At 38.3% G+C, this 12,437-nt stretch overlaps 1 protein-coding gene across 3 annotated transcripts in view; it reads right to left on the bottom strand.

Moving 5' to 3' along the window:
- The window catches only part of LOC307191352 (up-regulator of cell proliferation), an 81,337-nt gene that overhangs the window by 32,239 nt on the left and 36,661 nt on the right, over positions 1–12,437 (bottom strand). Inside the window, exon 1 of one of the 3 annotated variants that reach the window (XM_079931354.1) lies at positions 339–795. The exons of the other annotated variants lie outside the window; for them this stretch is intronic. Coding sequence (XP_079787480.1) covers positions 339–352 — 14 coding nt within the window. The 5' untranslated portion in view covers positions 353–795. Of the gene's footprint in view, positions 1–338; positions 796–12,437 lie in introns of those variants that run through there. 3 annotated transcript variants of the gene reach the window in all.

The raw sequence follows: 12,437 nt of genomic DNA, 5'->3' as shown, positions 1-12,437 counted from the left end.
AGCACCAGACGCCGCGGCTCCAGGCCGGGGGCGCCGCTGGGAGGTGGGGGGCTGCCGCTCCCGCACGCCCTCCCGCTCCGCCCGCCCCCCACCAACGGCCTCCGCGCCCCGGGCCCCGGAGCCCGCCCCCGGAGCCGAGATCCTCAGCCCGCGCCCCCAGCCCGCCCCCGCCCGGGCCGCCTCCGCCCGAGGTCGGCGGGAGAGGGCCGCGGGGCCTGGCGGGCGAGCGAGCGGGCGGGGGTCCGGGGCCGCAGGCCGGGGAAGGCCGCCAGCGGCGGCCCGCAGCCCCCACCCCGCAACCCCCCCCACCCCGGCGCGGCCGCGAGCGCCGCACTCACCCGGGCGACGCCATGAGCGCGGCGAGGTCTCGGCGCTGCCGCCGCCTCCGCTTCCTCCGAGCTGAGCGACTCCGCCGGGGAGGGGCCTCGCACCGGCCGCCGGCCGCCCGCCCGGGCAGCTCCAGGCGGCGGGGGCGCGGGGAGGGCCCCGGGTCAGCCGGAGACGGGTGTGAGTGGGCCCGGAGCCGGAGGAGAGTGAGGCCGGGTATCGGCTCCGAGCGTGCGGGGCGGTGGAGACTCGGGGAGGGGGCCCGGGGTCGGCCTGGAGCGGCCTGGGGGCGGCGGGGGCGCGGGCGGCACGGGGCTGGCACCGGGGACGGGGGCGGTCCGCGACCCGCAGCCCGGACCCGCCCACCTGCCCAGGTGCCCAGGTGCCCGCAGGCCGGGACTCGCCGGGAGGCGCCTTCGGTGCCGCACCAGCGGAGAAACTGCCCCGGGGCCACGAAGCAGCTGCAGGACCCAGGTGAAGTCACCACCTCCCTGCGGTATGAGTTTGATTTCCTTAAGAAAAGCCTTTTCTTTAGCTCTGGAGGACGAGGCGTTATTATTAGTAAGCAAAACGATAACTTTGCTTTATCTTACTTGGTGTGCTGCCTTGCCCGCCTTGCTGGCCTCTCAGAGCCGGTTACACATGGTAAAAGGTGTGTCAGATCACACTGTGAAGCCCTAAGGACTGTGGAGGCACTTTTTATTATCCTTTACATTATACTATTTACCAATAATAATGAGTCTGTAATTCCTGCGGTGGGTTTCACAGCATCAGCGATGGGTACTTGAGCCTCAGTTCCTGTCTCGGCAAAATGAGTTTTCAGAGATAAGTGAGCTCTTGTAAGTGAAAACACTTAAAAAGCTCTGGATAATGAAAACCACTGTTGATCACATTTCTGTGTTATATTAAATATTATTAATAATCATTATTATTTTTACTACTAATAAGAACAAGAGACAGTAAAGCTGTGACTGAAAGCCTTGGCTCTGGAGCCAGACTACCTGGGTTGAAATCTGAACTCTTACCAATTACCAGCTCTGGAAGCTCAGGCAAGATAGAAGCTTCCCAGGGCTGTAGTTTCCTCAGTTGAAAAATGAGGATAATAGGTCTCTTCCTCTCTCTGAGGACTGAATGAGTTAATATTTGTAGAGTGATTAATACATTGCCTGGTAAATGGCCTCTTAACCTCCTGGGAATCCATCACATCCTTCTTTCCTTCGGTAAAATGGAATCTCAGAATTGCTGCCTTGAGTTCAGAAGATAATGCTCTGTAAATGTGAGCTGATAAGTAAAGCCACGGGGGTTTGTGAGACCCAAAGTAGGTATAAATCTAAGAGGACCAGGGTTAAGGAAGAGTTTGGGGAGTGGGCAACTGCTAAAAGGCCTGATTCAAGGCAGTAATGACTGCCATTGGAGTGGGGGAGGTCAGATACTTTTTAAAAATAAGCTGTTGGTTTTAAAACATGTTTTGAAATAATGAATAGTGTTAATTCAGTGAAATTATTCTTCCTCAATATGAGTTTTACTAGGTATGTAGCATTTCACTGCATGGTGGACCATCATATGTTTTAACCAACCCCTATTATTAGACAAAATTTTGCTGCCAGTGTTTCATTATTATAAAGAATGTGGACAGTAAATATTCTTATAGCCAAAACTCCCCATATACATCCATGAGTATTTCCTTAAGCTGAGTTCCCAGGAGTCAGATGATACTAGTATTTTAAGTCTTTTCAGATACATATATAATCTCTGTATGTGTTTGTATACTTATACACACATACACAAACACATATATACTAATATACATATACTTACATATATACATACATGTATACGTATACACACACGTATATATACACACACATAGAGACTGCTGTCCCAGCACGGTCATCAACACTGATGATAGTGCCAGTTTGCCAAAAGTCTCAATAAATTTCACAGTTTCTTTATCACTGTAAATTTGATAGGTTAAAAAACAGTATTTTGGCAAAATGGCAGACTAGGAAGTTCCAAGCTCACCTTTTCCCACGGAAACATGAAGAAAACAACCAGAAGCTGTCTGAACTAATTTTGTAGTGTCTCTAAAAAAGTTAAAGGTTTACAGCAACCAAGCAAACGTTCAAGCAAGAAAAAGCCATCCTAAAAATGACAGCAAAGTTTTGTGGCATTTTCACTTGCCATTGCCCCACTCCTTCCCCAGTGTGGCAGTGGTCTTGTTCTTGAGAAGGCAGCATCCTGTTTCCCAGTCCCCACATTCCTGTCACCTTGAACTGGAGGGAGCAGAGCAGACCTTATTTGTATACTACCTGGCCTGTAAGAAATGGTAAAGGTAGTCCTTCAGTTTGAAAGGAAAGGATGCTAGACAGTAACTCACAGCAGTATGAAGATGGAAAGATCTGACAAAGAAATACATGGGCAATATAAATGGCAGCATTACTTTAATTTTGGTAGCAACTCCACTTTTTTATTTCCAACAGGACCGAAAGGACAAATGCACTAAAATAAGTTATAAATCTATATTATTGGACACACAACGTATAAAGGTATAATTTGTGACATTAATAACATGAAGGGGAAACAGAAATGTATAGGAGTAGTAGAGTAAAACATGTCATTACAAAAAAAAATCAGCTGAACACAAAAGAAGGCAGTAATAGAGACAAATACTGTAAGACTTTTTTATTAAGTAGCAAAGTGACAGTAGTAAGTTCCTCCTTAAGTGTAGTTACTTTAAACGTAAATAGATTAAACTGTCTGATCAAAAGGCAGAGATAGGCAGAATGGATTAGAAAAATGATCCAAATATATACAGTCTATAAGAGACTCACTTTAGCTCTAAAGACAGAAGATTGAAAGTGAAAGGATGGAAACATATTCCCTGTAAATATTAACCAAAAGAAAGCTGGGTAGGCTATACTAATTCAGACAAAATAGACTTCGGTTTAAAAACTTACAAGAGATAAAGAAAGACATCATATATTAAACAAAAGTTAATCCAACAAGACAATTATAAACATGTATGTACCAAAAAGAGCCCCCAAATATAATGAAGCAAACATTCACAGAATTGAAGGGAAAAATCATTCCACAAAAATAGTTGAATACTTCAATAATCATTTTCAATAGTAGATAGGAGAACCAGACAAAAGATCAATAAGAAAATAGAGAACCTAAACAATACTACAAGTCAATTGTACCTAACAGATGTCAACTGAAAAAAATGCACATCCTAAAAGCTGACAATTGTGTTCTATTAGGACTTTCTGAGGACCTAAGCCCAGAAGACAGCCTCTCAGATAGCTCTGAGGGGCTGCTCTGAAAGGGTAAGGGAGGAACCAGGATACATAGAAGTTTTGCAACAAAAACCAGGTAGTTGGAACATCAAAAGGTTACTGTTAATTAAAGAAAATCCAGATATCTCAAGTTAATGAATTTAGCACTTTTCTATGTACGGCAAGATGCAAAACTACGGACTCATTGAAATCATTCCTTTGACATTCACCTTAACTATCTAAGGCCAGTATCCTGTTTTTAACGATCCTGAATTTCCTCGGGGTACACAGTCTGGGACGGCTGCAGGGGCTGATGGCTTGGTGGCTGCAACATACTTTGTTTACTGTTATGGCAGTCCACACAGACATATACGGAACACTCCACTCAATAACAGTAGAGTACACATTCTTCTCAAGTGCACATGGTACATTGTTTGGAATAGACCATACATTAGGCCACAAAACAAGTCTTAATAAATTTTAAGAGACTTAAATCATCTTTAAAGATCTTTAAAGATACTACAAAGTTACTTTTCTGATCACAGTGGAATGAAACTAGATACCAAAAAAGAAGGAAAACCGGAAAATTCACAAATATGTGGAAATTAACACACTCTTAAAAATCCAATGGATTAAAGAATAAATCATAAGGGAAATTACAAAATACCTTGCTAAAAATAAAACCACAATATATCAAAGCTTATGTGATGCAGCAAAGTCAAGGCTAAGAGAGAATTTTATACCTGTAAACATCTATGTTAAAGACGAAGAAAGATCTCAAATTAATAACCTAACTCTATGTCTTAAGGAACAACAGCAACAACAACAAAATGAAGGCAAACCAAACTCAAAGCTAGCAAAATGAAGGAAACATTAAAGTTTAGAGCAGAGAAAAAATACACTAGAGGATAAACAATAGAGAAAAATCAATGAAGTAAAAAGTTGATTCTTCAAAAAGATCAGCAAAATTAACAAATCTTTCGCTCAACTCACTAAGAAAAAAGGAGGGAAGACTCAAATTACTAAAATCAGAAATAAATGTGAGGACATTACTACTGATTTTACAGAAACAAAAATAATTTTAAGAGAACATTATAACAGGTGTACACCAACCAACTGGATAACCTAAATGAAAAAAAATAATTTCCTGGAAACACACTATCAACTATAACTCAATAATGAAGAAAGAAAAAATCTGAATGAATCTACAACAAGTAATGACTTTGAGTTGGTAGTCAAGAAACCTCCCAACAAAGAAAACTGTGGACCAGGTGGCTTCACTGGTGTATTTCACCAAATATTTAAAGAAGAACTAAGTCAAATACTTCTCTAACTCTTCCAAAATGTTAAAGAACACCTCTGATTTCATGAGGTCAATATTACCCTGATACCAAAGCCTGACAAAGAAACTATAAGAAAACTACAGATCAATATCCCTTATGAATATTGATACAAAAATCCTCAACAAAATACTAGCAAACAGAACACAGAAACATAGAAAAGGATTATACATCATAACCAAGTGGATTTATTCCTGGAATGCAAGGATGCTTCAACACATGAAAATCTATCAATGTAATATATCACATTAATATGATGAGGGAAAAAACACCACATGATCATCTCAATTCATGCAGAAAAAAAAAACATTTGACAAAATTCGACAATCTTTCACAACATAATACACTAAAACTAGGAATAGAAGGAAACTTCTTCAGTATGATAAAGGTCATATATGAAAAACCCAGAACAATGATGAAACATTGATAAAAGTTTTTCCCTAAAATCAGAAACAAACAAACAACAACAACCAAAAAAAAGAATGCTCTCTTTTGCCACTTCTGTTCAACATAGTGCTATAAGTCCTAGAAAGAGCAATTAAGCAATAAGAAGGGGAAAAAAAGGCATCCAAATCAGAAAAGAAGAAGTAAAATTATCTCTGTTTGCAGATGACATGATCTTCTATGTAGAACATCCTAAAGACTCCACCCAAAACTGTTAGAACCAATATATGAATTCAGTAAATTTGCAGGATACGAAAGGCAACATAAAAATCAGTTGCATTTCAATACACAAATAAAAACCTATCCAAAAAGGAAAGTAAAAAAAAAAATCTCATTTATGATAGCATCAAAAAGAATAAAATACTTAGGAATAAGCTTAATCAAGGAGGTGAAAGACTTGCACACTAAAAACTATAAAACATTGATGAAAGAAATTAAAGAAGACACAAATAAATGGAAGGACATCCCATGTTCATGGATTGAAAGAATATGGTTAAAATATCCATACTACCCAAAGTGATGTATAGTTTTAATACAATCCCTATCAAAATCCCAATGGCATTCTTTACAGAAATAGAAAAAATAATCCTAGAATTCACTTGGAACCATAAAAGACCCTGTATGTCCAAAGCAATTTTACACAAGAAGCACAAAGCGGGAGGCATTACACTTCCTGATTTGAAAATATATTACAAAGCTATGGTACTGGCAATAAAACAATGGAACATACTAGAGAGCTCAGAAATAAGTCCACACATCTACAGTCAACTGATCTTCGAGAAGTGTATCAAGAATACTGGGAATTCCCTGGCAGTCCAGTGGTTAGGACTCTGTGCTCTCACTGCCGAGGGTCAAGTTTCAATCCCTGGTTGGGGAACTAAGATCCCACAAGCCAGGTGGTGCAGCCAAAAGATAAATAAATAAATAATACAAAATTGGGAAAGGATAGTTTCTTCAATAAACAGTGATGGGAAAACTGGATATACACATGCAAAAGAATGAAGTTAGATCATTGTCTCACACCATATAGAAAAATCAACTCAAAATGCATTGAAGAAATAAACATGAAACCTTTATACATAAAACTCTTAGAAGAAAACATGAAAAAAGCAAAATATTGGACTTTGTGATGATTTATTGGATATGACATCAAGACCTCAGGCAACAAAAGCAAAAATAGACAAGCGGAATTATATCAAACTAAAAAGCTACTGCACAGCAAAAGAAATAAAATGTAAAGGGAAACTATGGAATGGAAGAAATATTTGCAAAAGACATATCTGATAAGAGGTTAATACCCAAAATATAGAAGGAACCGTTAAAAATTGGGCAAAAAATTGGGCAAAGAACCTGAATAGACGTTTCCCAGAAGACAAACAAATGTCTTCCATTATACAAACAGGCATATGAGAAGGTGTTTATCAGGGAAATGCAAATAAATTAAAAAATGAGATATCACTTCACACCTGTTAGAATGGCTATTACCAAAAAAAATTAAAAATAAAAGATAACAAGGATGGTGAGGATGTTGGTGAGGATGTTGAGAAATGGGATGCCTTGTACACTGTGGCTGGGTATGTAAATTTTTACAGCCACCATGGAAAACCTATGGAGGTTCTTCAAAAAGCTAAACATAGAAATACCTTATGATCCAGTAATCCCACTTCTGGGTATATCTCCAAAAGTATTGAAGTGAGAGTCTCAAAGAGATATCTGAACTCCCATATTCATTACAACATTATTCACAATAATCAGGATATAGACACAGTCTAAATGACTGTCAATAGATGAATGGGCAAAGAAAATGTGGTATATAAATACAGAATATTAGCCTTTAAAAAGCAGCAAATCCTGCCATTTGGAACAACCTGGATGTAACTGGAGGACGTTATGCTAAGTGAAATAACCAGACACAGAAAGACAAATCCTGGGACTTCCCTGGTGGTCCAGTGGTTAAGAACCCACCTTCTAACAGAGGGGAAGCAGGTTTGATCCCTGGTCAGGGAACTAAGATCCCACATGCTGCAGGGTCAACTAGGCCCGTGCACTGCAACTACTGAGCCCGTGTACTCTGGACCCTGTGTGCCACAGCTACTGAGCCCATGCTCTCTAAAGCCTGGACACCACAACTAGAGAGAAACCCATGCGCCAAAACGAAAGATCCAGCATGCCGCAACAAAGATCCCACATGCTGCAACTAGGACATGACACAGCCACAAAAATAAAAATAAAAAGACAAATATTACATTATCCTACTTTTATGAGGAATTTAATCAAATTCAGAACCAGAGCATAGAATATTGGTTACCAGGGACTGATAAGAGGGAAAAATAAAGAGGGGTTGGTTGGTGAAAAGGCACAAAGTTTCAGTTATACAAAATGAGTAGGTTCTGGAGATCTGCTACACAACTTAAGGCCTAAGTTAACACTAATATACGGTATACTTAATCTGCAAAGAAAGTAGATCTTACGTTAAGTGCTCTTACCACAAAAGAAAAAAAAATGTATGATAGGGCTTCCCTGGTGGTGCAGTGGTTGAGAGTCCGCCTGCCGATGCAGGGGACGCGGGTTCATGCCCCGGTCCGGGAAGATCCCACATGCCGCGGAGCGGCTGGGCCTGTGAGCCATGGCCGCTGAGCCTGTGTGTCTGGAGCCTGTGCTCCACAATGGGAGAGGCCACAGCAGTGAGAGGCCCACGTACCGCAAAAAAAAAAAAGTATGATAAATATATAAGTAAACAAATAAATAAATAATAAAATTAATAAATGAATGGAGTGAGAGGAAACTTTAGGAGGTGATGCATAAGTTTATGGCCTTGATTGTGGTGATGTTTTCACAGGTGTATACTTATCTCCAAGCTGATCAAGTTGTATACATCAGACATATATGGCATTTTTAAGTCAATCATACTCAATCAAGAGGTTAAGAAAAGGTCAGCTGCATTTCCATACACTAACAATGAGTAATAACTAAAAAGAAATTGAGAAAGCAATTCTGTTTATGTTAGCATCAAAAAGAAAAAATATTTAGAAACAAATTTATCCAAAAAGGCAAAACATGTGAACACTGAAAACAACAAAACAATATTGAAAAACATTAAAGAAAATATAAATGGAAAGACATCCCATTTTCACACTGGAATCTTAATATTAAGATGTCAGTACTAACAAAGCAATCTACAGATTCAATGAAATCCCTATGAAAATTCCAAGCATTTTCTACAGTAATAGAATAATCATTCCTAAACTTCATAAGGAATCTCAAGGAACACTGAATAATCAGAACCGTTTTAAAATAAAGTACAAAGTTGGAACTCACACATCCTGATTTGAAAACTAACTACAAATCTACAATGATCAAAACAGTGTAGTACTGGCATATAGGACAATGGAATAGAATAAAGAGTCCAGAAAATCTCAAATATATTGTCATATATATAATTGAAGTATATTTGATTTACAGTATTGTGTTAGTTTAAGGTGTACAGCAAAGTGATTCATTTATATATATATAATATTTACATATATATAATATTCATTTATATATATATTATATATTTTTTTTCTGATTATTTTCCATTATAGGTTACTACAAGATATTGAATATAGTACCCTGTGGTATGCAGTAAATCTTCGTTGCTTATCTATTCTCTGTAGAGTAGTTTGTATCTGTTAATCCCATACTCCTAATTTATCACTCTCCGCTTCCCCTTTGGTAAATATCAGTTTGTATTCCTATGTCTGTGAGTCTCTTTCTGTTTTGTATATAGGTTCATTTGTATTATTTTTTATATTCCACATGTAACTGATAGCATACAATATTTGTCTTTTTCTGTGTGACTTACTTCACTAAGTATAATATTCTCTAGGTCCACCCATTTTGCTACAAATGGCAATATTTCATTATTCTTTATAGCTGAGTAATATTCCATTTTATATATATATATATATATATATATATATGTATCTATATCACATTTTCTTAAGCCAATTGTCTGTTGATGGGCACTTGGGTTGTTTCCATGTCTTGGCATGGGGTGCATGTATCTTTTTGAATTATAGTTTTTGTCTTTTCTGGGTATCTACCCAGGAGTGGGGCTGCTATATGATAGCTCTATATTTAGTTTTTTAAGGAACCTCCACTGTTCTTCATAGTGGCTGTACCAATTAACATTCCCACCAACAGTGTAGGAGGGTTCCCTTTTCTCCACATGCTCTCCAACAGTTGATATTTGTAGACTTTTTGATGGTTGCCATTTTGACCTGAGTGAGGTGATAACCCATTGTGATTTCGATTTACATTTCTCTAATAATTAGCGATTGTGAGCATCTTTTCATGTTGCCCATCTGTATGTCTTCTTTGGAAAAATGTCTATTTAGGTCTTCTGCCATTTTTTTTATTGGGCTGTTTGGGTTTTTTTTTTTATATTTAGTTGTATGAGCTGTCTGTATATTTTGCATATTAATTCCTTGTTGCTTGCAACATTTGCAAATATTTCTCCCATTCTGTAGGTTGTCTTTTCATTTAGTTGATGTGCGAAAGCTTTTAAGTTTGATGTAGTCCAGTTCGTTTACTTTTGCTTTTATTTTTTTGCCTTGGGAGACTGATCTAAGAAAATATTGCTACAATTTATTTATGTTTGAGAATTTTATGCCTGTATTCTCTTCTAGAAATTTTATGGTATCATGTCTTGTACTTAGGTCTTTAAGCCATTTTGAGTTTATTTTTGGATATGCTGTGAGGGAGTGTTCTCATTTCATTGATTTACATGTAGCTGTCCAGCTTTCCCAACACCACTTGTTGAAGAGACTGTCTTTTCTCCGTTGTATATTCTTGCCTTTTTGGTCACAGATTAATTGACCATAGGTGTGTGGGTTTATCTCTGGGCTCTCTATTCTGCTCCATTGATCCATATATCCCTTATTGTACCAATATCACACTGCTTTGATTACTAGAGCTGTGTAGTATAGTCTGAAGTCCAGAGGATTATGCCTCCGGCTTTATTCTCTTTCCTCAGGATTGCTTTGGCAACTCTGCGTCTTTTGTTGTTCCAAATAAATTTTAGGATTATTTGTTCTATTTCTGTGAAAAATATCATGGGTATTTTGATAGGGCTCACATTAAATCTGTAGATTGCTTTGGATAGTATGGCCATTTTAACAATATTAGTTCTTCCCATCCAAGAGCATGGGATATCTTTCCATTTCTTCGAATGGTCTTCATTTCCTTTATCAATGTTTTAGACTCTTCAGTGTATAGTTACTTCACTGCCTTGGTTAAGGCAGTGAAGTAACTTCCTCAGAGAGGTCTCGCCACCCCCTGCCCACTGTGGACCCGCTGGTACATGTGAGGTGATGCTCTGTCCTTTCCCACAGCACTCACCACATCGGCAATGACTGGATCTCCACTTCTGCCTCCCCCACCAGGTGGTGAGCCCCCCGAGGGCCAGGCTGGCTGTCTTGTTGACAGTTGTGTCCCCAAAGGCAGTGAAGTAATAAGTAATAAGTATTTTATTTTTTTGGACATGATTTTAAGTGGGATTTTTTTTTTTTTTTTTGGCTGTCTCTTTCTGACATTTCATTGTTAGTGTAAAGAAATGTAACAGATTTCTGCATATTAATCTTGCATCCTTCTACCTTGCTGAATTCATTTATTCTAATAATAGTTGTGTGGACACTTTAGGGTTCTCTATATGGAGTATCATGTACTCTGCAAATAGTGACAGTTTTACCTCTTCCCTTCCAAATTGTACTCATTTTATTTCTTTTTCTTGTCTGATTTCTGTGGCCAGGACTTCCAGTAGAAGTTGAATAGAAGTGGTGAGAGTGGGCATCCTTGTATTTTTCCTGAATTTAGCAGAAAGGCTTTCAGTTTTTCACTCTTGAGTATTATGTTTGCTGTGGGTTTGTCATAAATGGATTTTATTATGTTGAATTATGTTCCCTCTATACCCACTTTGGTGAGTTTTTAATCAAGAATAGATGTTGAATTTTGTCAAATGTTTTTCTGCATCTATTGAGATGATCATATATTTTTTGTCTTTCCTTTTGTTAATGTGATATATCTGCCTCTATAATCATCAAGATATTGACCTATAATTTTCTTTTTCTTTTCTATTTTGTTTTTGTTTTTTTAGTGTCTTTGTCTGGTTTTGGTAACAGGGTGATGGTGGCTTCATAGAATAAATTTGGGAGTGTTCCCTCCTCTTCAATTTTCTGGAATAGTTGGAGCAGGATAGGTGTAAATTCTTTGTATGTTTGGTAGAATTCCCCAGAAAAGTTGTCCAGTCCTTGAATTTTGTTTGTAGGGACTTATTATTATTATTATTATTATTACAGAATCTATTTCACTTCTAGTGATTGGCCTGTTCAAATTACCTGATTTTTCTTGACTCAGTTTTGGCAGGCTATATATTTCTAGAACCTTGTCCATGTCTTCTAGGTTGTCCAATTTGTTGGCATATAACAATAGTATTCTCTTATGATTTTTTTTGTATTTCTGAGGTATATGTTGTGATTTCTCCTCTTTCATTTCTTATTTTGTTTATTTGGGTCCTCTCTCTTTTCTTCTTGGTGAACCTAGCTAGAGGTTTGTTGACTTTACCTTTTGAAAAAAAACCAGCTCCTGGTTTCATTGATCATTTTTATTATTTTTAATATAAATATTATTTATTTCCACACTTATCATTATTATTACCTTCCTTCTGCTGACTTTGGGTGTTGTTTATTCTTCTTTTTCTAATTCTTTTAGGTGGTAGGTTAGGTTTTGTGTTTGAGATTTTTCTTGTTTCTTGAGGAGGGCCTATATCACTATGAACTTCCCTCTCAGAACTGCTTTTCTGCATCCCATAGATTGTGTAATGTTGTATTTTCATTGTCATTTGTCTTGAGGTATTTTCTGATTTCTCTTTGATTTCATTGTTGACCTGTTGGATTTTTTAGTAGTATGTTGTTTAGTTTCCTTATGTTTGTTATTTCCCCATATTACTTTTTGCAGTTGATTTCTAGTTTCATATCATTATGGTCAGAAAACATGCTTGTTGTAATTTCTA

This window comes from Stenella coeruleoalba, assembly GCF_951394435.1.
Source record: "Stenella coeruleoalba genome assembly, chromosome: 9".
NCBI lineage: Eukaryota > Metazoa > Chordata > Mammalia > Artiodactyla > Delphinidae > Stenella > Stenella coeruleoalba.
The sequence above is the reverse complement of the archived record's forward strand: the minus strand, read 5'-3'. Positions and strand labels throughout refer to the sequence as shown.